Genomic DNA, 26,406 nt, shown 5'->3' with positions numbered 1-26,406 from the left:
TACTTGACAGCTTGTTCCTCTGAACACACTGACTCAGCCACTCAGTGCCGGACGGCAAGATCAGCGAGTGATTGGATAGTACTCAAGTGGAAATTGTATTAGTTCATCCTGTTACTGGAGACTAAGCTTCAGACAACTGAAAGGGCCTGTTCGTTCGAACAATTTCCGGCCCAGGTGAATAGAACGCAGGCCATTGTACTGAAACAGGTCATAGATCTGGGTGCCACTGCTACTATGATCAAAGGTAAGCTATGCACACTACTACGGGCCTATTTTGGCACAGCTAGTACATACTTTAATAAGCTGTACAGGAACTTAATAGCAAGCTCACAAGTTACACTGTAACTAGCTGTGCTACAACTGCTACAACAAAAAACAAACTAGTATTTAAAAAAAAGTTAATTTAAAAATGAAGTAGGGATCTATGTGATAAAAGGTAGTGAAACAAGAGATGAATGATGGTATTACAGCATAGCTTGATGGGAAGTTCCTACTACATTAGCTATAATTTTGCTCAATGCCAAAGTAGGGACTTTCCCATTGAGCTATGCTGTAATACCATCATTCATCTCTTGTTTCACTACTTTTTATTGCATAGATCCCTACTTCATTTTTTAAATCAATAATAATTATTTTAAAAAAAATACTATATGGTATGGTAATCTGGTCTCTGTACCATAGAAGTATTCCTGTTGGTCTTTGTTACCAATTGAAAGCTACAGTAATGTTATACCAGCCGATTGGTTGGGTGTCACAAAGGCTGTTGATAGCTATCTTAGTGCTGTCAATTTTATATACGTGATAGGATCTGCAAGAACACCTCATGTTAGCACCTTATTCGAGTTACATTTTCTTTATCTAGATAGCTAAAAGAATGGTCAACTGAAGTTTCAGCTCTAGAAGCCAAAAACTTCTGAAGTTACAATGCTACAAAGTGGCAACAACAGAAAAAATCTATTTGTACTGAATACCGAAAATAAACTACAGGTGCATAATCAAACGGTCATAATTTACAGATGCAGTCCTCTGCAACTTACACATCGGGTTCTCCATGAACAGGCAAATCCATTGCTAGGTAAGTTTTGCTCTTCCTATGACCAGGTGAATGTAGCAAAAATAAAAAAAATCAGTAGTGTTACAAGAACAGATTAATTGATGATTTGATGAGGGCCCAAGGGGCCTGAAGTTAAATCGAGATTATATTGAGTGAGACAAGTACACAAAAAATTGGAATTTTCAACTAGAGTAAGCATGTTCTATCCAGCAGGGATATAACACTTCTTATTGTTTTACTGTGATTTAATATCACGTACTACTACAACTTGTTTCAGTACTGTTTATCGATGTGCTACAAGTCCCTACTCTAGTTGAAAATTTCAGGTGTACTTGACTTTTTTGTAAATAATATTATTATGACTGGTGAACCCACATACTGTGAAAGGAATGGCACTGCGCACCCCAGTTATATCAATTATTGTCTGAAAAGTGAAGCATCCAATACGCATCGTTGTCAGCTATGTTAGACCCGTTACACAGCATTACGAATCAAGAACTGTTCAAAAAGTACCTCTGCAATCAAAGTAGCCACTATGAAAATTATGGATGATTTCCCTTACGAAGGGAAGCCATCACGTGCTACCGCCAAATCGACATTTTTTGCTTTGCTGTCAGCAAAGATGAATGGGACACAAAGGAGGACACTAGTAAGTCCATGAAGAATGCATTCAAAAGGCACCTCTTGGGCCGAGGTGAAGTCAAACAGTGAAAAAATCAAGCCGGTAGCCTTAGCCATTATTGAGTACGCTTGTCTGAAGACATCAGTCAGTTACTCAGTCAGTAGAAAATTCCGTTTAATATATGTGACCCAGTCTGACAAAACCGGGCTTATCACCTATTTAAAAGTATCGAGAAATGCCGGTTTTAAGTATTTAGTGTGTTGTAGCTCACCAATGGTTGAAGCTATGTGTACCAAATTTTCACACGTTTTATACCAATTCCTTACCTTCCAGAGCATCCACTGTGCAAGTAGCCAATAACGGGGGTTACTATTCAGTGGACTGGACTGACATATTTTTGGTTTTTGTACATTCTATGGTTGGATTTATGGGATCTTGCTAGTAGCTATGCACCCTTAGGGCACCTGCATCCCACTTCTAAATGCTGAAGACGAACAGTGGAATATGCAAAAACTGTCTCTTAATAATTTCGCTACTACTATTATACAACACTTATTCCTTACCCTGGTGTGTAGTAATGCTGCAGGCAGTGCAGGGAATGTGACAGCAATAGTTAACCAGTGATCAACTTGCCAGTAGACAATATCCTTCGAGATATCCTTAGCAAGCTTGAGGAGCAAGTTAGTCTCGCATGGCCAGACCTCTAGTTCAGTGCAGGAGCTTACCAATTCGATTTTCAGCACGGGCACTTAGCTATAATCTTTAATTGATAAGCCCCTGCACTGAAACACTGAGAAGTCTATAGCAGCAAGACTAGCGAGATTAGCTTGTTCCTCAAGCTTGCTCTAAGTCTACAGTCAAGTTGATCGCTGGTTAACTAATGCTGTCCGCACATTCCTTGCACTGCCGGCAGCATTACCACACACCAGGGTAAGGAATAAGTGCTGTCATGATAGTGGCATAATAAATGGTAGTAAATTCAGTTTTCGCATATTCCACTGCTCGTCTTCAGCATTTAGAAGTGGGCTGCCGGTGCCCTAAGGGTGCTTACTAGCAAGATTCCATAATAAATCCAACCATAGAATGTGCAAAAACCAAAAATATGTCAGTCCAGTAGTCCAGTCCAGTGAATAGCAACGCCCGCCAACAACTAAGTTTCCCGCCATTTTAGATAGTTTTTAAACCGAGGTTGACTGTATCAGGCGAGCTGCAAATTGGGTGGGACGCAGGGGCCCTGGAAGGCAGGCAAGATGGTGTTCCAAAATTGAAAAGGAAGGCCAAGGGATGAATTAGGCCAAGTTTTGAGCCATTGAGGTCTCAAAACTGGCTAAAATGAAAGGAAATTCACAGCAGAGGTACTTATTCAACACCACAGAGCTGTACAGCCACATACAGTCATTCCCAGGCTGACCAGAGCTCTAAGACCCCACACCACACGTACGGATCGCCACTGGGCTCGGGAAAAGCAGCCAGCAAAACCAGACCACTCAAGTCTAGCTGATTTTAAATGTGGAATTAGATAGTTTATTCATGTAGCTGTGTGTCCTGGGTGAAAAATCAAATCTGCTGACATGGGTGATAAGACCGGTTTTCTCAGACTGGGTCACATATATATTTTAAAAATTCCATAGTTGAAAGCATTTAGAGTCAATCTAAAGATTTGCTTGGGGTTAGTTTTACCAATACTGCTTCATCGTCATCAGGGAAAAGTGATGCTGGTTTTTTGGGTGATGTTTTTCATGGGCCACACCGACTCCTTTGTGGTCCCTACTATGCAGTACTATTGTACTGTAAATGTAACACTAGCTAGTCCATCCTGTAGATGTCAATTAACCCTCCCTGTTTCATTTACCTTGCAGGACTTGCTGTGGCTGCAGCAAAATCTTAACGCAGGCGCATGCACCACCGGATATTGGACTCCATTTTGTTTTACTGGTTGTGTTTTAGTGATTAGAGCTGCTAATTGCTGTATTTATGTGTGGTAAGAGATAATACTAGCATTATATTTGCTCATCTCACTCAATATAACTTCAGGCCCTTGTCAAATCATCACTTAAAATATTAATAACGTCAAGCATATGGTATTAATCAGCAGAAGAGTACTGTGAAAATCGCAGTTGGCCTATAAACAAAACTACTGATGCAAATCAACACCTCTGTGTGTGCTAGAACAGAAAGGGAACAGGGATAGAAAGGAGTACAAAGGAAACCTGAGCAGTGTATCGCAGACTATGGTAAGCTGTCAAGTTTGTAGCATTAGCCATTGATATCATTTAGTCATTAGAAAATTCTCACTGGAATACCAACCATACTGTCAGCCAACCAATACTGCTAAATTACCATGAAAGGTTAGGTCCCTACTATATAATACTACACTTGATGATAGTGCATGGCTAGAAATGTGAAGGACAAATGTTGGGATTCACTACACGAAGTTGAACCTGCAGATTTTTTTTTCTTCCACATTTAGTGGAAGTCACCACATTAACAGTAAACATTATAGAAAACTTCCAGCTACCACAGGTACACTGTGATTAAACACACCAAGTTTGATAGTACAATATTCATTCTTTACCTTGTTCCTCTCCTGCTGAGTTACAATTGTCCTCAATATCAGCTGCTTCTTCACTATCTTCATCACTGGCTGTCTCCATATCACTGATGGAGTTTCCTTCACTTCCAGACTGCCTATCTTCAAGAAGTCCTTCCTCTATCAGACCCTCAACTAGCTCATCAACAATGGCGGCTGCTGGGTACAGCATACTTTGTTGTTCACTTTCTTCATGTTCGATGTTTTGTGGTTCTTCTTCTAGTGGGACAAGTGACTCATTTTGTACCCCATCAAAAAGAGAACGGTCCATGTTAGTTGACTCCTGTTGGTCAGTAGAATTCATTGGCTGCTCACTATTAACAGGTTGTTGTTCAGTAGTAGTAGTAGTAGTGGTGGTGGTAGTATTGTCTCTCTGGTCAGCAGGTTGTTGTTGTTGTTGTGTTTGATCAGTGTTGGCTGTTGCTGCACTGGTTGCAGTATTACCATTAGTCTCAGAGGTGTTCGTTGTTGCAGCCTTATCATCACCAGTTCCCTGCTTTTGCTGTAGGGCTGACACTTGGTTAACAAACTTGGTGAGGCTTTCAAGAGGTTTCAATATTGTATTAATAGTGGAGACCAGATGGGAGCTGTTAAGATCCAGACAGTGAACAGCACGTGCCAGATCAGTGATGATGCCTTTACGCACTAACATGCGTGCAACAGTCCGCGCTGACAAACTACTCTGCTTGTCCAAAATAGCACTCAGCAAGTTGGCCAAAGACCTCAACCAGTTATGTTTAACTGATGACTCAGGAAGTAACAGTGCACGAGCAAAACAATTCTTGAACTCATTAACAAACATCAGTTGTGCAGTAGAGACACTGCTCATGGCCATGTACTGTAGGAAGGTTTTGGACTGTTTGGAGACATTAGAAATGCTGGTAGCACTTGGGTCAGGAGGCAATAGGTGCTCCATCACAAATGCCAGAAAAGTCATTTGCTAAATGACAAAAAACAGGATAAATACAGCATGTAAACATTACGCTCCCCTACCTTAGTATTCCCATTGACTACAATAGTTCTAGTAGAGTCAGACACCACTTGACAACAGTTGGGGTAAGCATCAATCAGTTCAGTTAATAGTCTCAGTAGTGCAGCCTTGGACAAGATGGGCTGTTCTGTTTGTTGTTCCCCAGTTGTGGCCATGTCTTTACTGTCCTTTCTCTCCGGAGAGGCTGCCTGACTACTGTTGTACTCAACATTCATGTCCTCTGATGTATTATCATCATCATCTTCTACTGGTCTACCTCGTAATGATGGAATTCTCTGACTACGATTGGTAGCCGTGTCCCTAGTAAGACTCACAGCTCGAGCTGATAGCCTCTCATGCCCCACAACATGTACATTACCCATCTGTACATGTACAGTATCATGAGTGTCATATAACAATTGGTTGTTATCTAATGACGATACTGAGTGTTGTACCTTAGTACCTTCCTCCAGGGTACACAGTATGTCCAGTAACATGTTCACAACTTCACCGTGTACTGGTAAAATGTTGTGTGGTTCTGTCTTTTGTAGCTGGGAAGGAGTGCAGTGAACTAGAGTGGATGGGATCCGCTGTGCAGCTCCACTTCTTTGTTGTGGTTGTTGTTGGTCTACCCTAGTGGGCTTGCTGTTTACTCGTAATAATGTACAAGCTGTGTCCTTGAATAGTGCTACGTTCCTACAAGCAGCAGGTGCTAACTTTCTCATTACTAAATGGAGTTCTCTTTGTCCTGTAGAGTAGCTTGACTCCCTGGGTCTGTTGTTGGCAATGACTGAACGAATTACAGTCTCCATAGTTTCTGATAGAGTGGCATCAGATTCCATTACATGTCGTAACAGTAAAACAGTTAAAGAAGAGAAACCCTTAAAAGATGAGCCTCTCTTTTTAGCCAGCAGTGCTTGGGGTCCACCATGTCTAGCAAACTCCTCAGCTAGAGAATGATGTCTAGTAAAACGCAGACACAACCTCAGTGTAGCATGGAGTGTATCTTGGTCCAAAGGACATGTAATGAGTTGTGTACAACTCCTAGTAAGAACAATAGAAAAGACTAGTAATACATAATACAATCCTTACCTAACTATGTTTACTGATTGTTGTAAACTGAAACCATTTACAGCTAACTTCTCTTCTTTAGAAGTTGTAGGTTCTTGTTGATCTGTAAGGTCATTGTAGTCAGTACATAAGTATGAAAGTAGTGTACTAACCAGGTTGTAACTTTATGTTATCATTACTGCTGCCTTCATCCGCTTTTGAAGAGGAATCTGCTGTAGTTTCTTTGCTTTTAGGTTTGGAAATAGGTGTTCTCATTACAGGCCTTCTGGTTCCAGTGTCAACATTGATCTGTTATAACAAACATAGGTTTTAATATAGACATAAATGACATTAAACTTCCGGCATGCAGTGATGGCCGAGTGGTTAAGGCGTTGGACTCGAAATCCAATGGGGTCTCCCCGCGCAGGTTCGAACCCTGCTCACTGCGAAACTTCACCATTGCTTTTTTTTCGATTTCCTTACCTTTTATGTGCACGTTTTTTTTTTCTCCAGCAAACCAACTATTTTTATTTTTTGTTCTCCATAGATGCGCATGTTTGCCATGGCCAACTGTATATACGACATATTTCCTTATGTTTACAACACATGAAGCCAGGTTTACCCACGCCCTCATAACCTTTTCTTTCAGGGAATACACATTACTGCTAAAGTTGTGCCATTTGTTCTAAGCAAGAGTTTACGAATTCTTGGTTCTAGCTAGAATAAATATGGGACAACAATACACTGAGTGCAGTGGCATGCCACAGGTGACAGCAAAAAAAAAAGAAAATGGCAATGCTACATGTGATTTACCTGTAACATAGGCCCAAACTGTACCATGTAGCGCTGCCTTCCACTAGATATTCTACAATACAGACCACATGTAGTAACATTACACTCTAGAGTTAGCACTACCCACTTTAAACTAGGATCACCAGTCTGATAAGCCTTCTCCAACGTGGCACTGTCATCCACAGAATAGTTGCACCATCGATGAGAGATGTCATCAAACCACTGCCAGATGTACTCATGCTACATACAAAACAAAAACAACTGATAAACAACAACAACCACATTTACTAGGAGACAGTATAGTCAAAACATAAGTGATTGACCCACAACTTGTAGTCTAATAATGCATACATTGTCGTTGCTGGAGAATTTCCACTGGCAGTAAAGGGTAACACGCTCAAAGGAATCCATTAACAATAGCAAGCTGATCAGCCACCTGTTGTCAACAAGTAAAGAAATGTCAGAGCAGAGTAACAGTAACTCACAATGGTGATGTAAAGTTGTTAGTATCTTTGCTAACTAGCTGTAGTAACTGAACCATCAACTGATGTAACTCTGCCACACAAAACACCTCGGCACACACTCTAGGCATTTCCTAACAAGTCCCACAATAACACACATTGCTAAACATCATGACACATTACGCACTTCTAACAACAAGGCAACCAAATGGAGTCTACACTTCAGCTGTGCATCACGTCCATCAAGTTCCTTCTTATCAGAATAACTAGACACTACCTCATGACACAATGGGATCAATGCCTAGAATCATACGATGACACAAACCTTGATGTACACACATTGCAAATACCTGATCTCTGAGCTGTATCATTGCTATTTGCTGCCATTCTAGGCCATTCCTTCTACCCACTGCTGTGAACAAGCTGCACAATTTGTGTACAACATCAGGTATGGTGTCAATCAACTTTAGGCAGTTGGTCATCAATTGAGCAGCAAAGTTGCCCAGCATACGACTATCCAATGGCTCTGGAGAAGACTCCTTTGTCTCAACCTCTCCCTCCTGTTTGTTGCTACCACTGCTACTCTCTCCTTCCCCTAGTTCAAGGGATAGTGCAATGGCTCTCATCATTTGCTCTTCTTCAGACAATCCACCAGACACCAGCAACTGTTGAAGACATCATCAATCATACACAAAAGAATATAGTCTTAACGTGTTTTGACTAATGTGTGTACATAAACACAAATGGGACAATATCATGATTACTTCAGGGTGATGCTTAGATGTGATTTGATAACAAACTTACTGGCTCTCCTCCACTAGAAGTGGCTTCAGCAGGTGGTGGATGTGACAGTATCCACTCCATGGCAGTAGTAAGGTCATTACCACACACCAGTAATGCATCAATACCATGATCTCTTGAGAACCCCATGTCCATCAGCTACACAACACACACTAATACACATAGCTATAATCATCATATTAACCTGTTGAAGTGATCCAGGATCTACCCTGTATGTTGTTGGTGCTACTTGACGATGGGGGGCACTGGTAGCAGACGACTGGCCACTTTTTGCTACAGTTGTTGTAGAGGTATCATCTTTCTTGTCCAGTTTTTTGGCAACAAATTGTTCACCAATGACCAGTAGCCGTAAACAAGACAGCACCAGTTTGACCACATGTGACGCAAGCTGCTCCAACATATTGGAATCCCACAATTGCAGCAGGCAAGGAGCTAAACACTACATAAGTACACAAGAGTGGTAATTACATGTATGAGAAGATTGACTGTATCATCACATGAAGATTTCAATAGGCCTAGTATATTACAAATGGTCCAAATGGCATTTATACTAAAATAGTCCACTAGTATTTTTTAAAGCAACGAAATGATGTGATAACCCATTATTATATTTTTACATGGGCATCATTACATACCTGTTGAGCTTTCATGGAGAATTTCAGAGCATCAAATGTGAGTTGTGGTTGAGGTTGAGGTGTTGTAGAAGTGAGCCCTGTGGATGGAGCAGTAGCAATGACATGAGGGGAGTCCATGATTGACTGGGTGTTGAGCAGCTTCTCTACCAAGTTCAACCAACCATCAAGAAAATCCACACAACTCCCTACACCATAGCATTGTATGAAAAAGCTCCCTGTATTGAAGGTCATCTTACCATCAATATTAGTGTTCTTCATATTCACAAGAGCAGAAAAGGATTTATGGAAGCACCTGCATTGGGAAGTAAGGAAATATAACACACACACAATAAATACAATTTATTGATGTACTACACAGTAAGTGTCGGCCAGTTGTGGTTATTATAGCAGTGTTCATTAAAATAAGAACAAGTTACGATTTTGTTAATGACCTTATACTGTAACACTCAACCCTTATACAGTGAGGCCATTATACAATGGGCCACCTGTACACACTAGAGTGTAGCCACACACCTTGCAGTTAACTACTCCCTTTACAGACAACTACACCTCTGAACCCCACCCATCCAGTAATCACTCACTCTGTTAGAGCTCCCAATCCATTTGACTTGTCAAAATGAAGTAGCATTAGATGATAAGGTCTCTTGCGTTCATCAAACAACAAAAACTCGCTCATTTCAACCAAGTACAATGTAAAGGTCATCCTGTAGGAAATACACAGAAACTAGCTGTAAATGTATACACACTTGAAATTATCCACATACCCTTCAAACAGCCACTGTCCTAGCGATGATGTCAACACACAAGGTTGCAGGTGTGGTAGTGGTATAAGCCAACACAACCCATCCACCAACATTGATGCTACATTCTGACACATGTCAATGGCTTCTTTAGGAGGTGGCTGAGACACTGTCGGAGCATGGAAACTACGTCTGTGATGTCTGTGTAGTGGCCCAGTGGCCAACCGGACTAGCAGGCTTAACAGTTCAGCTATTGACTTGCCCACACGAGAAGTGACTGCCACTAAAGGGGTAAGATGTTTCAGGGAGGGTGATAAATGTTTGAGTGACGGAGAAAAGTGTCCAGACTTTGGCATCACTTCATCACACACAAGGGGCACATCATCATTACTACTCTCTGCTGTTGGGTGGTCTGTCTTGTTTGGTTCTTCCTTGTAGCTATCAGCGATGGCTAACAGAGTGAACCCCTCCCATAGTAGTGCCCGATATAGTGCTAACAGCTGTTGTAAAATGTTTAATCCATCAGCCGAGCCCCATTGGTTAACTATCAATGCCCGTGGCTCAATCTACACCACACACACATATGTAACATAGCAGGATTACAATTATGACAGTACCTGATTGGTTTTGCCCAAGTGTACACACAGAGTTAGTACAGAGTTGAGACAGGCTAGATTATGTAATACTGGAGTGTCAACATAACTCTCAGAAACATCCTCTACACTACGACATGTAGTGATCTCCTCTAGTAACACAGAACCCTCAGCACAGTTAGGAGAGTTGATAAAACACTCTACAGCTTGTAACAGTGAATTGAGCTTCTTGAATATCTCAGTAATCAACAATGGTTCATGGCCAATATGCTGTGATCAACACACAATCACATAACAATACACAATCCTATATATGGGCCTTATCTGAATTACGTATGGGCGACTATATATGGAAAGAAAACTTTTGAATCAAATTCTAACTAGCAGGTATGGCTATAAGACATCAAATTCTAACTAGCAGGTATGGCTATAAGACATTACAATAGGTACACAAAAGCGATTTTCGGTTGATTTTATTCCTATCCTTTCAGCTAACATACCTGCTGGTTAGAGCTTGATATCTTCCATCTTAGCTGCTGTTCAAAAAATTTCTCCCCATCGTCACCCATACAAATTTTACGAGAGTCCCCACACTACAGCAGCCATTTTTATGTTTGTGACGTAATTTCGCATAAGGCTCATTGTACAGCAGAACATGTCTAAAAAGATCACCTGACTAAACTGGTCATCCCTTAGACACATCACTAGTGTACAAAGTGATGCCTAATGCAGTCCAGGCCAGGAAAGTTTGGAAAAAGGTGACGGATTACACACTATTACTAACCAATATTCCTCTACATGCAGTAGCAATGGCTGAACAAGCATTACTGGTAGCAAAGTCAAGTGGTAGTGACAGTATAGTAGCTAAGTCAAGTAATGCTGGTAGACCACCCTGGTTGATAAACTCCTTGATATGATCATCAGTAGAATTAGTGCTCAAGATGGCATCAAGAAAGTGCACCACATGTAACACATACTCCATTATTGGTACAGGAGCTGATGTCTTCTTGTTGGATACACTATGATAGCACAATAATACATTAACAATACAGCAGACATGGACAAACAGGCTAAATTACTTATGCAAAGAATGACACTATTTAACCCTTTGAATGCCACTTTAACCCTTTGAATAATAGTGGCTTTGGTTCTTAAAAACAAAAGTTATTTTACAAAAAATACACGTTTTGACATACAAACTTGGGCTCCTGTTACTCCATGTAGGGACCATCTATTGCCTTGTGGTTTGCATTAAACTACTCACGAAGGATACGTCTACAACATCATACAACTTTACTAACATAATTTATTCCGTCTCTCCTTTGTGACAGGTAGTATTGTCGTAACTATCGTCTTAAAAACAGCCAAAAATTCTTTCAAATGCAGATTCGCCTTACATCACACTCGATTGTGCTATAATGCTCGAATAAAGCTTAGGATAATATCCATTAACCACAGAGTAGCATGTATTCATAGGATATTTTGTTTACAAGATATATGCGTTTGAACGCATGCGTGTAACAAGAACCACTATAGTGGCGTTCGCGTTTAACAGAACTCTTTTTTTATTAACTTAGGGGCCAAAGGGTAATTAAGTGTTGTAGTAGTATACAGAAGGATGGGCCGGTATTTGTAGCATCTTGTTCTTATGTAGGACACACTTATTTGTACAGTAGTCTGCATAGCAGAGCAAAGTTTATGAAATTAGCAACCAAGGTCCAAAAAATTGGAAATTGATTTGGCTGGTGGTGGACTGATATTTAGAATTCTGTATGACACATTAAATACCTTCTGGTATCGTCTTCATGACTCTTGTGAGAAGTCGTGCTGACCACGTCAATGTCTTCCTCTTCTTCTTCATCAGAACAAGCTCCCTCACCAGTGGCAGACATTTTGTCCTCTGTACTAGCAATTGATGGAACTACTGCTTGCTGTAGGCCTAGTAACCTCACTTGCTTCAGTAACTATACAATATAACAATAATATACTCAATAGGGACCCTTGATACATGCATTATTACAACCACATATTGGATTAGACACATACAAATACTACCTAGACTAAATAATGGAGGAAAGAGTGTCTAACTGAATCTGGCATGCCCGAGTGGAACATAACAATAAACAAACTGGTTTGCAACTGCACAACAATTCTGTTAGTTCTTATTGTTCTTCCTTTATTACACCTGAGAATTAAACTTGACATGGTCTGTAATAATATTATTATATACCTCTAGTAGTAGGTATGTACTTTACTTGCTTAACACTGTCACATTTTTGCAAACTGCATAAACTATGAGAGCTTCACCAGGGCGTAATGTATTTCGTGGACTGGATTCACGGACTGCACTGAGCTGGAAACAGCTTTTAAACAATAATCCAGGCATTATCCATCTCTTGCAACACTGGAGACACCACTATTGAGCTACAACTGCTGGTACTGCTCTTCCTTACCAGTCAACAATCTAGTGCGTGCACTAAGTAATTAGAATATACTTATGATACACGAGTACTAGCAGTGATAAAGCGTGATAGAGGCTACTGTCGTAGTGTAGATGTTTTCCTTTATTGCTTTAGAACTAGTCCTAGGATTGTAGAGATGAGCCAGTAATAATTCTTAGCAGGGTAGCTATAGGTGGTCACCGCCCGGCGAGGTGATGGGCTATGCAAATAAATGGCTCAGATCATCACTACAGCCCTAACACTAGTGCTAAGTACTGAAGCAACAAACGAAAACATCTACACTTCAACAATAGCCTCTACATGTATCGTAAGTGTATTCTAATTACTTAGTGCACGTGCTACTTTGTTGACTGGTAAGGAAGAGCAGACCAGCAGCTGTAGCTCGATAGTAGTGTCTCCAGTACTACAAGAAATGGATAATGTCTGGATTATTGTTTAAAAGCTATTTCCAGCTCAGTGCGTCAGTCCAGTCCGTGAGTCCAGTCCATATTAAGCCCTTCAGTCGTGATGTTTTATAGAAAGGTTAGTGACTAACAAAAGTTTGTAAGAAAATGTATTATAGTTACAAGGGAGTCTTACAAGTCATATACCACTACAGATACCTGCACACAATAATGAAGTTAAATCCACAGACGGGGGAAACCGTTAATTAAATTTTTACTGTCAAAGAATTCCCTATTTCTTAATTGAATAGAATTTGTCTCTAACATCATTTTATAGGTACTTTCCTCAATATTCACTACATAGTGATGTGCTAGGTAAGCATGATTACTAAAGTATCAACTAACTACTCGTCTGATTATAACAACCCATAACCAGCTATAAAATAAAGCAAGAAAAGTGCAATGCAGCAAATCCACTATGTGTAAGAACATTAGCACAATAGAAGGCCAGACATTGATTGATGATGTACACATGTGCAATACATTAATCCCATCTCATCATGCATCACATTTAGTTCACAAGTAACACACACTGTACCTCAATGAGGGCAACAATGACACTGGTCTTCAGTGAAGGTTGATGTCTCATTAACTCATCCATTGCAATACCCAGATTACACACAGTATCCCCTATGGGATATGACACAGTGTATCATGCACAACACATATATACACAGAAAGCAAGTCCTTGGCTACCGTATGTAAATGGCCACACCTATCCAGCTGATTGCAGCACCGATCAGGTGCCTAGAGTCAGAACTGACAAATTCTAAGACTACATAGTACCTACAGGAGGGTGGACCTTACAGGAGGCTGTAAAACGTCCATACACACACACGCACGCGCACGCACACACACACACTACATACCAATTTGGTCTACTGTTCCCTTCCTACGTCTCATAGCTGGCAGGTATAGTGGATTAATAAGAACTTTTAACAGTCTGTCAAATGGCTGAGCATCAGTGAAGGTCTGCAGTCCTCTGGCATTGAGACAAAGTGCACTCAATATGTTTGGTACAGCACCTAACACCTCCCGAGTAGCTGGGATCTATTGACACAACATCAATCACTACTTGTATGGATGCTGCTCACATTCTTCATCAACAGGGAATTCAGCACCACTCCTGGTAGACCACTGTCTTGCAAGGTTGATAACTGTGATGGCTCATGGAACACAAACACTGTCATTACCTCAGTAGCTACAACAACGAAACATAGTAATTGTAATACACACCTAGCCTGTGATGTACTAGTTAACACATGTAATGTATACATATATACTAATGTCGGACCAACACCAGGTCAACTGATGATCAACACATACAGTGACCAACTATGCAAAGTGGTTGCCTGTTAATGTAGCATTGTTATCAACGACCAGTACAGCAAGCATGTGATAGCTGACTGGAGATACCACACAATGCCAATAGACATCACAAACCAGCCACACCCACCTGGTAGATATATTGATGGTCCATAGTACTCAGAATTACTGATGATGTGTTTGAGTGATTCAGGTAAGGAACTCTCTACCACTAAAGGATATTACAATATGCTGGTTTATTATGTCACTAGACAATGTAGCTTACAGTTTCGAATATTTTCAGCAAAGGTTGGATCAGGAATCGCCTTCTTAAAGAAATTTAGTATGGACTTGATGAGGGCAGCCCTTTGCGGCAGACACTGTAGTTCTGTGTATGTGTAGAAGTGATGTAATGTGTGATGTTGTTGCTGTGTACCAGTGGGTGGGGCTGGTGTACTGCTGTTGATCTGGTGATCCAATTCCATTGGCTCAGCCATGTCATTTGCTGTAGGAGGAGCTGCTACATCCAACGTGGCAACTACTGTGTCATTCGTTGTGTCCGTATCTCCAGTTTCAACAGTGTTAGCAGTTACATTGTTTGTTGTGTTATCAGTATTGCTACTACCAGCTTCATTCACAGCATCATCCAGTAGTTCATGGTTAGCTGCTGCTTGCTGGACAACAGGTATGACTTCTGATGGTAGAATATATGGTAACTCTTCTTTACAACAGTCTACCTCATGCTGTATACAAATATCACCACATGAATACAGAGCAGAATTTTAAGACAATTTTCATACTTTTAGTCTCCATAGAAGTTTGTTCCAGCCACCAAAACTATGGAAGGCGGACATATCAAGATTGGTGATGAGGTCGATGACGCGGACAGCTCTGGTGACAAAGGTGATGCATGAAGGATCTGGAGCCTGCCAGTCTACCACTTGTAATAATGACTCCATTACTCCACTGGAAACTAGAGCATCACCACCTGTGTGTAGTGTGTATTTAGTAAGTGTATGATATGCACAGCATATGTACACACGCAAACAACACACAACAACAAAGCCATTGGTTGGTTATGCCTACACAGTGAAACACTGGGACACCTGTGCACTGCTCAAGAGCTAGGTGTCAATACGTGTACAGGCAAATCTTCAGGACTACCAGTCTCACATGTGAAGGTGTGGACACCTGAAGTTCAACCTGAAACTAATCCACTGTGTGAGACATGCGACAGTTGGCATCAACACACACACACACACACACACACACACACACACACACACACACACACACACACACACACACACACACACACACACACACACACACACACACACACACACACACACACACACACACACACACACACACACACACACACACACACACACACACACACACACACACACACACACACACACACACACACACACACACACACACACACACACACACACACACACACTAACTTGCTTCATAAGTAGCTAAATGGTATAAGAATGAAAACAGAGCTGTGGCAAATGCCTGTGGATACACTTCTGTATTTGTATCTACAAAACAACTCACTACACAACAGATCACAGCACATGATGGAAGTACCTGTTAATGAAGAAATACACTCCCTCACTAAGGAGGGTAAGAAGCCATGATATGTGGAGGCTCCTGTGGCCTCAATTATAGCACTGAGCTTGGGGTCTCTCTCCAAGTGTATCATTGCTGTTAAGGTACGCAGACATCCAGCCTTCACCTCCTGTACAATCAACATGTCATCATGTGTGTACAGTACACTTCATAAAGGTGGCTACTCACATGAAGCTTGTCCTGCTTCATTTCTAACACCTCTACCAACTCCTCTACAAAGCCTTGATAGAGTAGAGGATCAACCACATCATTGGTAGCACCAGAGTACACTACAGTGTATACAACAAAATGGTTTTCTGTCAAACATGCTGCAGAAAGCATAGAAACACACACCTAATATAGAAATAGCTTGCAGTCTGGCTTGAATGCACTTCAGTCGTAGCTTATAGTTAGAGAAACATTTGGCTAGTCTGATCTTTACAATCAGCTTAATCCACTGGTGTTGCTTGTTAGAACTAATAGTGTATTGTTTAGTGATTTGTTGCATAATATCGCTAAGTGATGATGGATCCTAACATGAACACACAATAATGGTATACATCAACAGAAGGTCTTGTCCACCTTATCAACATCTTTCAGCCATAAAGGCTGCAGGTGTGGTGATAAACCATTTCCCTCTGAAGAGGGCAATTCAAAATACACTGAAGTAGCTGTGGCAGGCAATTGGTTATCTTCTGAACAACAGTCAGCTAGTGATAACCCATTTTGTTTGCCTCCCCAAGACTAGAAGGTGTTATATGATGAATGAACAATATTCTGAACAACTACATAATATGTTCACCTCGCCCAGTGTTTCCAAGAAGGTGTTTAATTTTAGCTTTTGTTTATTAGTTACTCTGGACAAGAAGTTAGACCTTTTGCTGTAGGAGAAGTATGACACACTCCATCAACAGTTACACAAATACCTGAACACATAGATCAAATTGAGTACTGCTATTACTACATCTAAGTCAGTTGATGATAGCAGGCAATTAAGATACTGTAAGAACACTACATCCTAACAACACTACATCACACACTTGTACCTCCATGGAGTTATAAATGTGTCTAGCATAGGAGTGCTCTATCAAGAGTGCTGTAAAGTGTAATACTGTTATTACCATCTCCTTGAGCTGTCGGAGAGGGGAGCCATTAACACTGAACTTGCCTCTCACAAGTTGACATACCCTTGCATCTTCCAACTTGGAACACACATAAACATATTCAGCCTCCTCATTGGCTGGTGCTTCGGTTGCATTAGCAAGAATGTCATCAAATCTGTTGAGGACTTCAACCCAGTGATAGAGTTCACACTAGAGAGAACAAATTATGCTGATATTCACTGAACCTTGGAGTCCATTTAATACACACCTTTCCAAAGCTCCAAGTGGTCACTCTCCTTAGCTCAGGCACCAGCTCATGGTCAGGACATTTGTGTAGTTTGTCGATTAGTTCCTTGCAACCATGGGGCTAAGGAAACAGTACAATTACACAATGTTTTCACGAAACGAATATTTAACACTTACTAGTTCTGATATGCTTCGTTTCGGCTTTGTCTTCTCCACTTTCATGGTGAGTATGCGTCATTGACCACGGACAACACACGCCAATGAAATGACACGTCCCGGGCAGTAGCGGAATAACGAAGGGCCCGACTGTAACTAAGTCAACGACTCAGTTCTCAGGTCTGAGCTTCACGCTTGACACATGCGCGACTTATTTCACTAGTGAGCTTTATATAGAGTGCAGCAAGAATAAAGCGCGAATTTATTAAAATATAACTTACAGTTGCATAAGTAGTCATTTAAGCACTCAGCAGTGTTAGGGATAGGTTGATAATGTATCGAGCCATTTACGACTTTGCGTCATCTGACCCAGGTGCACTGAGTTTTAAGAAGGGCGAAGTGTTCCAAGTATCGAAGAAGATAGATGAACACTGGTTAATGGGTAAAAACAAGTCAGGTGACACTGGCCTGCTACCTGTAGCATATGTACAACTGCAGGAGGTAGGAAATTGAATGTTGTAGATGGAGTTTGGTACATTAATTGTGAGCAGGCTCCTGCTGGCGGGGAGCAGCAAGTACAACAAGAGCCATATTTTGCTGCATATGATTACAATGGACAAGATCAGTTACAGTTAACAGTGTCAAGAGGCCAGAAGGTATTACAGCAGAGACATGGCACATGAGAGGTTACTTCGTGTACTGGTATGTAGTTGTTCTTGATGGAGAAGAGTGCAGAGGCATGGTGGACAATGAAGACTGAGGATGGTCGGGTAGGACTAATCCCTAAACAATACGTACAAGCTACAAGACCTCGACCAGTCTCACATTTTGACCAGCTTGACCCTAAGGTGTGTGGAGCATTTTCTGGCTGCAATGTAGCACAGCAACATTAATACAAGGAAAATATTTTGTTGAACATATTCACCATTCTGTGGTTATGGCTTCATAACATAGTTGCTCAGTGACAATGCTTTCAAAATGATCACTTGTGTATTATGTGTATTATGAAGCTTAGCTTAGGGTTGTTAATTGTTCTATAGGCACAATTAGAAGTATTGCAGTCAACTGATAGAGCCATTGAACAGATACACCAGCAGGCTGCTGCCAATGACGGTGTGTACACATCACAACAGCGTAATAATCTTCAGTAAGTTATGACTAGTGTTTTAGAACTTGTGTGTTACTTATTATTTTAGGGCATTGATAGCACACCGTCGTACTCTAGTGCAGCCAATGTCCCAAACTAGTTTGGGTAGTGATTCTCCTCAGAGACGCCGTGTTGCTCCTGCACCTCCACAGGGGACAGCACGTGAGTGAGTGTTGTGTTTAATCAGTCTCTCTTATTGCTAGCTTGTTTTGTAGGTGATTCCGAGCACAAGAAGAGCAAGAGACGAGCCCCGCCCATCCCTATGGCATCAACTACTAGCCCACCAACTGTATCACCTCAACAACCATCAGCTATTGTGGAACAAATAAGTGATGCTGCATCAGAACAACAAGACACACAAAAAGAACAAGTTAAACAACAAAAGCAAGAAGATAAACCACTGCAAAAGCAAGAAGATAAGCAACAACAAAAACAAGAAAGTAAACAACAGGATCAAGCAGCAGCAGCAGCAGCAGCACTGGCTGAGGACACTAGTTCCTATGTGGTGATAGAGAAGAAAATAGAAGACATCATCAAAGAGTTTGACGTCACTGTTGGAACTGAATTGGTTGAAGCCGTACGGATAAAGTTAGTGTATAAGTGCAGACTTGCCTATTACACTTTGTTACTCCATACAGTTGTGATATCAATCATTCTAAGTCATTAACTGCTGTTCAAGTAGTACTTGACTTCATCAGTTCTGCTGTCCCTCAGCTACAGCCGACCATGTCAGCAATGTTGGAGGCTGTACAGAAATCACAGGTAACTGGGACCTGATGTGGCTCACTACATTGTACACATATATAGGCTGCCAACGCTGATAAAGTTGCCAAACTGGAGACAAGTGCAGACCATGATAGACTAACACAATTATTTGAACAAATTACAGCAGTAAAGAATGACTCACAACAGAGAGGCTGGGCAGTACATGATGATCTATCTACCATCACAAACTGTTTAGAGGAGCTACTGCAAAGACTGGTATTAGCAGTATATGTGTGACCAGATTGGGGTCTTCCGCACACACAACTTTGATAATTCATATCTGCAAAGGCTATTTGCTTGAAATTTGGTTAGAACAAGTGGGTGTGTGGAAGACCCTCCAGACACATATGTATGTACCAGTCTTTACCTACCTCACAACATTTAGGGAGATGCTGATCCTGATGTTAGTGTAGCTGTAATACAGGAATACAAATATGAGAATGTGTTGACCCTTGTTATGTATTATCAAATGGTCAGTTGTCCTCTCTGAGTGTGTATGCTGCTTATCCCAGTTGTGTACAGGAAACAAGGACATCACTACGACTGATATTACTACAGTTGTTTGGTTTAATGTGTGGACTAGACCTAGAGGTTGTATCTGTGTTACTCAACTCTGTACTACCCAACGAACTGGGCAGGGACATACATGATAACATAGAAGGTAACACTTTTCCACACTCTCTCCTTTCCCTCATTCTGTTTACCTCCCTTAGACACACAAAAAGTATTGTACTCCTCTCTTGTGTGTATGATGGTATTCTCAACTGCTGATGCTGCACCTCTGAGTGTATATGGTAAGCAACTACACTGAAATGTCAGTAGTACCCTTTTGGGACCTGGGGAAATACGACAAGGATTTTTTGTTGCTGAAGTTCCCACTTTGCAGAGGTAAATGTAATAGAGAGCCAGACCTGCAGGGTTTGAAATATTTGTCCTTATTTTGGCAGTTTTTAATTCTACATAGTTCTTAATTCAGAGCGTTTAATAATTATTATGAGAAGCCTCACTGTAATGTGTCATGTACTGTTCACTTGTTGGTATGTATACAGATCAATTTAGTATGGACTATGTCACTTTTCTGCTGGACACCATCGAGGCTTCTGCTTCTGACAGTTCCCAGGAAGAAGTTGCTGACAGTTTCCTTAATCTTGTACTGAGCTTTAACCAACATTTTGAAGGTAGTTAACTATCCATAGTTGTTCATAATATCTGAACCATTATGTCCACAGATCCCACTAATAATATTGTGATGAAGAGTTTAATGGAACAACCAAACAGAAAAGTGTTTGGTGAAAAATTGGTTCTACTGGTAAATAGAGAAGGTGAGAGATCAGATATTACAATACATGTAATGAATAGGTTGAGACATTAAATTTGACGCACATACTTACACACACACACACACACACACACACACACACACACACACACACACACACACACACACACACACACACACACACACACACACACACACACACACACACACACACACACACACACACACATGAACACGTACACGTGTACTAAATTCATGCGTTCACAAGGTGTTAACTTAAAGGGAACATTGCATACGGGGGAGGGGAGGGGGGTAGGACAAGACCATGTCTACTATGAAGCGCTAACAAAAATATTTTTATTGAACATGGTCATACAAAATAATAGATTGTACAACAATGATTGTATTCATTGATGACCACTGTAACTGTTGACGTGAAAGTCGTGACTGCCACACATTGGAGGACTCATGTGAGCTCATAGGATTTGTACAGAGCAATGGACCCGATTGGACCGTATTCCAAATGATGTCAAAAAATAAAATGGCTGTGGCTATTTGGGGGTATTCTAACAATTTTGAGAGGGGGCTTAATGAGATTCAAATCACTATTCAATCCTGGAAGAAGATATTGACCTACAACTAACAGGTACAGTTATAAGGGTAAAAAATCTATTCTCCAATGCCGAGTTAGAATTTTTCAGCTGGTTTTCAAAGGTTAGAAGAAATACTATTGTTCCTTTGCTGTAATAACCAAACCTGGTAGTTTTGCCTCGATATCTTGTTTGTTAGCCTCTATATCAATCTTCAAAATCTCGATCACCATTGGTGAGAACACTCAAAAATATGAGTCCCCCAAATAGAAAATTTGCGTCATGTCATTTGGAATACGGTCTATTAAGCATCAGTTTAGAAGTCAAAATATGCAATTCTTGTTTAACGCATGTTGTACCTCCTCTGGCCACATATTGTCATCATTGTAAGTCTAATTACTCCATAATGGCAGTTTTTTTCCAAGATGTAAACAACAAGCTAAATAGAACTATTGAGCCTCTTCCTCTACTCTTTGTAAAGTGTCTCGTGAATACGTTCAATGGTTGCATAACATTATGCATTCACGTGGGCTTGAGAAATTGTACCAGTTCTGTTTTGGAGAATTCCTATTCATGAAGTGAACCCTTTGTGCAAAAAAATAATTTTCCCAAAAACTTCAATCAATATCCATTTTTATTCCTAACTACCGTATAGCAGGTTTTTTCTACGAGGTCCAAATTTTTGTGAAATTTACGAATTGAAGTTGGCCTCGCAAAAATTTCTGCTGTACCAATTGATTCTTATATTTCCAAACGTCATCGATTGCGTGGGCTATCGACAGCAGCTGTGAACTGTCACGTGTACATTCAGAAATAGCAGAATGTCACTTCTCAAGTACTTTAGCTGGAAGAGGAAAGAGGCAACCTCACCTTTACCAGATCCTAAAGGAGGTTCCGCCTGCCACCATCGATGAAGTAAATAGGGAGGTGTTAAAAGTTTTAAATGATGGCCAAAGAGCCAAGGCAAAAGCTACGTACATCAAGGTTACTCCAGATTGCAAAGCTAAAATTGCCAAATATGCATTGGAGAATGGTAACTGTGCTGCAGCGAGGAAATATAGCAGTGAGCTAAAGGAGAACCTGAACGAAAGTACCGTTCGTAGCTGGGTCACGAAGTACAAAGAAGAGTGGTCTAAGAAAAGATCGCGAGGTGAATCTGACCCTGAGATCACAATAATTCCGTCAGCAAAACGAGGCCGTCCATTGCTAATTGGAGAAACACTTGACAATCAGGTGAAGGCCTACATAAGGTCTGTGAGGGATTGTGGTGGTCCAATAACTTCACTAATAGCTATAGCTGTAGGGAAGGCTGTGGTGAGAAAATTTGATGCCAGCATGCTGTTAGAGAATGATGGACCTTTATCTCTAACAACAAACTGGGCAAAATCACTTCTTTACAGAATGAATTTTGTGAAGAGAAAGGGCTGCTCCACAGCAAAGCTAACAATACATGGCTTTGAAACAATAAAGGCAGACTTTTTATGTGACGTGTTGGCAGTTGTCCAGATGCAAGGCATACCTGATGAGCTGATCTTTAATTGGGACCACACTCCAATAAACATCGTCCCAGGGTCACAGTGGACCATGGCCCAAAAGGGTTCAAAAAGAATTGAGCTGATTGGCTTAGGTGACAAACGTCAAATAACTGCGGTTGTTTGTGGAACGCTTAGTGGTGACTTTTTACCACTTCAGTTGATTTACGCTGGCAAGACAACTGCTTGTCTTCCCAATGCAAAGTTTCCTAAAGATTGGTTGCTTAGCTACACACCTAACCATTGGTCAAACGAAGACAAGACCAAAGAGTATATACAGTCAGTAATCATACCTTATGTTCAAAGAAAGCGAAAAGAGCTGAGTTTGGCTGTTACATTTCCAGCACTAGCCATCTTCGATGTTTTTAAGGGGCAGACTACTGATGCTGTGTTTCGGATGCTGAGGGATAATCATATTTATGTTATTAGCATTCCTGCTAATTGCACGGATAAACTTCAACCTATGGATTTGAGTGTAAACAAGGCACTGAAACAGTCAATGAAGCAGCAATTTAGTCAATGGTATAGCTCTATGATATGCCAGAACTTTACTGATGAAGTTCCTCCTCCCATTGACCTGCGTATATGTCTATAATGAAACCGCTTGGTGCTAAGTGGCTTATCAACGCCTTCGAGCACATCAAGGCTGACAGCACAATAATAGTCAATGGTTTTGTTGCATCCAGCATTACAGGAATCTTGAAATAAAACTATTTCCTGGATCTGTCGTGTAAGCATTATTAACATTGATCAACATGTACATAAATCAGTAAAATCATTTCATGTAATCATTATTTTATAATTAACAGCTTAATGTAATATATCACAATAGTTTGACTAAAAAGTATTACTGCTTCATGGACTTAGTGGGAAAAGGACAAAAGTTCGCTTCCTATAGACAGTTGATGAGATGAGATCTCATTCGAGACTGTTCAAAGAGCAAATGAGAATCTGCTGGATTCACTTTCCTTGCCAGTGAAACTGCAAAAGCAATGGCAAACAAGCCACAATCATCTGTGCCATGCTGCTTTTGCATTTGCTGCATATTGATTTGAAGCTTGTCATCACCAAACAATCCAAAATCACCCTTCTACTTCCACAATCAAGATCATCATAGAGGGAATCGTACACATCGACACTGCCAGAAGAAAAAATAGTGCTGGCTGTGATCCAGTGGTTGCCTCTACAGTGAATTATCTGAAATTCATTTTCAGATGGTTTCTTGGTGTGCTGGTACAAGGTTAGCTGCATCCCTTTAATAGAAAACTGGCTTCGGATTACCATTTGTGCATAATTAATATGCTTGTCATTTAGTTGCTTGCCATAGTTTATCATATCTCTTTCAGCCGTAGTTAAAAATGATCTCCCATGCCTCACCCATACCTTAGATAGTTCATTCTTGCAGTAATTATGCTCCATAGCAATGTATTTACTGCTACTAGGTAGCACATGTACTGCTACATTCTGATAATTGTGGGGTTCTTCAACTCCTCCCTCTAGGGTTGCATCTACCTCAACTTTAGTAGTGGAGCTGCAGGTTACAAGTTCTGTGTTCTGCACACTAGTACTTATATCAGTGCCATTGTTAACTGTGGGTGTGGCTTGGGGTGTGTCAGTAGTGTTGCCTCTAGCATCTTCTGCATCTGAGGATAACCCCATCTTCTTTCTGTACTCTCTCTGCTTGCGAACTGTGATTTTTACGTTCTCAACATTCACTTTATTACCCCTAAATTCAAGGGTGCAGGGTACCTGAAGACCCCCTTGTGGCAGATCTCTAGAGTACTCCCTAGGTCCTGTCACCCTGCAGCAAATTGAAGAACCTTCCATGCTTAAAAACGAGAAGCAAGTTGCTGAAAGTGTCCGTGGAATGTGTCCAACAATAGTACTCTCCTTGCATACGGCCACAGCAAAGGCATCATGGGCGTTACCGTCTTCACATTTGCAGTACAATTCCTGGCCAATAGTACTCGTCCAAATTTTCTAGAGAATTTAAGCTGTAAACATTTCACAAATAATTTTCAATGACATACCTTATACATATGATAGCCACGTATCTTGCTTTCTATTGCAAAAGTTTCGGAACTTGTCACTGATGACGCCATTTTAAGGTAATCACGTGAATTTACAAGTGTTGCTTGCTCGCACATTTTGCAATCGCAGAAATTACTGCTGAAGACTAATATCAGCAGCTTCGCAAACTTTTGGCCTCGTAGAAAAAACCCGCTATACAGTATGCACTGCAGTTTGAAAACAGCTGCAATTTGCTAAGCATGTGTACTATATTTCTGCTCCTTTAGAGGATCCAGTGGTGATCAAGGAGCCAAACATTCCCAACTCACTGATAAAGATGATGTTGGACTTGTTCTCTCACACTACAACAGCCTCTCTATTCTATACTAATGACTTGTTAGTTGTTATAGATATCATCACTAGGCAACTGAGTGACCTAAACCCTGATGATAAGGTCAGTGTGTACACCGATACTGTCATCCCTGTGTATGATGTGTGTACATATGTATGTAGTTGTATGGAAAACTGCTACAGTAATTGTATCAGTGCTAAATACATACATACGGTAGTTGTTCATTCAACTGATTTCAATATTTGCCTGACCATTGTAATTTGGTTAGTTTACTGATTTAATGCTCAATCTTTCAAGGTGAACCAAGCAATAGTTATATTTGACCATTATTTCTAGTACTGGGTCACTAAGTAACACTGTGAATGAATGAAGTAACATAATGAATGTATCACTTGCTAAGTAATACATAGTGTACAGTATGTTAGTGTGCTCATGTACAGTAGTCACATTAACACAAGTAATGTATTCCCCACAGAATAGAGGCTACTATTTATTGTTGTTGTATCGTCTACTGAAGAACACCGACTATGGCAAACACACACACAGACAGGTTGACCTTGAGCAGTGCCTGACTAGAATATTTGAAGAAGAGGAACTGGAAGGAACAAATCCCAATGATAAAGAAACTGTTAAACTGATTTGGAAGGAATTCAGAGACTACTTTAAATATTCCACTGCAGTATAATACAACCATTAATGATTATGTACAATGAATGCTATGTATCACTTGGTAGAACCTTTAGTAGCTTGCATGAATTACTTATAGCATGCTTCAATGAACTATAAAAACATAAATTTATTCAGTATCGGGCTGGCTAAAACCACCTTCATGTATGCCATATTGAATAGCATGTAGGGAATATTAAGCAAAAAATTTTTTCAGAAATCCACAAAGCCAAAATTTCCTGACCAAACTTAAATTTTGTACAACATGCAGTATTAAGTAATATTTCAAAGATTTGATGAATTATTTTGCATGAAAAAAACCTAAAATCTGAAGCCTTTACTAGTCAAGTCTTTCCTTGCTTCTGCAATCTCCTGTAACCACAGTAACAAGTGTATGCAATAACATACAATATAGTTAC

The 26,406-nt window shown here is 40.6% G+C and overlaps 4 protein-coding genes and 1 non-coding gene across 6 annotated transcripts in view; 2 read left to right on the top strand and 3 right to left on the bottom strand.

Moving 5' to 3' along the window:
• Positions 1-17,895, bottom strand: part of LOC136260546 (E3 ubiquitin-protein ligase HUWE1-like) — a 26,374-nt gene extending 8,479 nt beyond the window's left edge. For both annotated transcript variants that reach the window (XM_066054332.1, XM_066054333.1), the window contains exons 1-37: positions 17,668-17,895; positions 17,513-17,611; positions 17,329-17,454; positions 17,188-17,274; positions 17,068-17,141; positions 16,944-17,022; positions 16,724-16,885; positions 16,496-16,673; positions 16,331-16,431; positions 16,121-16,271; positions 15,991-16,071; positions 15,319-15,506; positions 14,955-15,261; positions 14,805-14,906; positions 14,670-14,750; positions 14,308-14,414; positions 14,083-14,263; positions 13,752-13,843; positions 12,097-12,272; positions 11,093-11,327; positions 10,333-10,578; positions 9,740-10,281; positions 9,557-9,679; positions 9,212-9,267; positions 8,976-9,160; positions 8,525-8,779; positions 8,344-8,478; positions 7,890-8,204; positions 7,727-7,840; positions 7,564-7,673; positions 7,430-7,514; positions 7,206-7,318; positions 7,100-7,151; positions 6,460-6,595; positions 6,329-6,410; positions 5,260-6,280; positions 4,252-5,206 (exon numbers count right to left, since the gene is read on the bottom strand). In XM_066054332.1, coding sequence (XP_065910404.1) covers positions 4,252-5,206; positions 5,260-6,280; positions 6,329-6,410; positions 6,460-6,595; positions 7,100-7,151; positions 7,206-7,318; positions 7,430-7,514; positions 7,564-7,673; positions 7,727-7,840; positions 7,890-8,204; positions 8,344-8,478; positions 8,525-8,779; positions 8,976-9,160; positions 9,212-9,267; positions 9,557-9,679; positions 9,740-10,281; positions 10,333-10,578; positions 11,093-11,327; positions 12,097-12,272; positions 13,752-13,843; positions 14,083-14,263; positions 14,308-14,414; positions 14,670-14,750; positions 14,805-14,906; positions 14,955-15,261; positions 15,319-15,506; positions 15,991-16,071; positions 16,121-16,271; positions 16,331-16,431; positions 16,496-16,673; positions 16,724-16,885; positions 16,944-17,022; positions 17,068-17,141; positions 17,188-17,274; positions 17,329-17,454; positions 17,513-17,611; positions 17,668-17,712 — 7,177 coding nt within the window. In that variant the 5' untranslated portion in view covers positions 17,713-17,895. The remainder of the gene's footprint in view (positions 1-4,251; positions 5,207-5,259; positions 6,281-6,328; positions 6,411-6,459; positions 6,596-7,099; positions 7,152-7,205; positions 7,319-7,429; positions 7,515-7,563; positions 7,674-7,726; positions 7,841-7,889; positions 8,205-8,343; positions 8,479-8,524; positions 8,780-8,975; positions 9,161-9,211; positions 9,268-9,556; positions 9,680-9,739; positions 10,282-10,332; positions 10,579-11,092; positions 11,328-12,096; positions 12,273-13,751; positions 13,844-14,082; positions 14,264-14,307; positions 14,415-14,669; positions 14,751-14,804; positions 14,907-14,954; positions 15,262-15,318; positions 15,507-15,990; positions 16,072-16,120; positions 16,272-16,330; positions 16,432-16,495; positions 16,674-16,723; positions 16,886-16,943; positions 17,023-17,067; positions 17,142-17,187; positions 17,275-17,328; positions 17,455-17,512; positions 17,612-17,667) is intronic.
• Trnas-cga (transfer RNA serine (anticodon CGA)) lies at positions 6,653-6,734 on the top strand. The gene has a single exon. It is a non-coding gene; the product is annotated as a tRNA-Ser (tRNA).
• LOC136260548 (NCK-interacting protein with SH3 domain-like) lies at positions 17,870-26,044 on the top strand. Its single transcript, XM_066054336.1, has 15 exons — positions 17,870-18,147; positions 18,198-18,302; positions 18,357-18,494; positions 18,687-18,793; positions 18,843-18,955; positions 19,009-19,381; positions 19,432-19,555; positions 19,601-19,774; positions 19,944-20,030; positions 20,081-20,219; positions 20,272-20,352; positions 20,608-20,736; positions 20,788-20,880; positions 25,257-25,423; positions 25,797-26,044. The coding sequence occupies exons 1-15, from the start codon at positions 17,980-17,982 to the stop codon at positions 26,004-26,006; spliced, it is 2,208 nt and encodes a 735-aa protein (XP_065910408.1). The 5' UTR covers positions 17,870-17,979; the 3' UTR covers positions 26,007-26,044.
• Positions 23,679-26,276, bottom strand: LOC136260552 (uncharacterized). Its single transcript, XM_066054341.1, has 2 exons — positions 24,990-26,276; positions 23,679-24,939 (listed from the first exon to the last, which is right to left on the bottom strand). Exons 1-2 carry the CDS (start codon positions 25,104-25,106, stop codon positions 23,920-23,922), a joined length of 1,137 nt encoding a protein of 378 aa, XP_065910413.1. The 5' UTR covers positions 25,107-26,276; the 3' UTR covers positions 23,679-23,919.
• LOC136260556 (dolichol-phosphate mannosyltransferase subunit 3-like) overlaps positions 26,266-26,406 on the bottom strand; it is a 575-nt gene continuing 434 nt past the window's right edge. Inside the window, exon 4 of the mRNA XM_066054346.1 lies at positions 26,266-26,359. Coding sequence (XP_065910418.1) covers positions 26,309-26,359 — 51 coding nt within the window. The 3' untranslated portion in view covers positions 26,266-26,308. The remainder of the gene's footprint in view (positions 26,360-26,406) is intronic.

Source organism: Dysidea avara, chromosome 7 (assembly GCF_963678975.1).
Source record: "Dysidea avara chromosome 7, odDysAvar1.4, whole genome shotgun sequence".
NCBI classification, from domain to species: domain Eukaryota; kingdom Metazoa; phylum Porifera; class Demospongiae; order Dictyoceratida; family Dysideidae; genus Dysidea; species Dysidea avara.
Note: the sequence above shows the minus strand (reverse complement) of the source record. Positions and strands in the feature narration are given on the sequence as shown.

Excerpts from the sequence above, each read along its gene's own strand:
- LOC136260548 (XM_066054336.1), top strand. The coding sequence starts at position 17,980 with ATGTATCGAGCCATTTACGACTTTGCGTCATCTGACCCAGGTGCACTG. Across the intron at positions 20,353-20,607 it reads TGCACCTCTGAGTGTATATG|ATCAATTTAGTATGGACTAT; the intron begins GTAAGCAACTAC and ends GTATGTATACAG. Across the intron at positions 20,881-25,256 it reads TCTACTGGTAAATAGAGAAG|AGGATCCAGTGGTGATCAAG; the intron begins GTGAGAGATCAG and ends CTGCTCCTTTAG.
- LOC136260552 (XM_066054341.1), bottom strand. The coding sequence starts at position 25,106 with ATGTGCGAGCAAGCAACACTTGTAAATTCACGTGATTACCTTAAAATG. Across the intron at positions 24,940-24,989 it reads GTGGCTATCATATGTATAAG|AAAATTTGGACGAGTACTAT; the intron begins GTATGTCATTGA and ends TAAATTCTCTAG.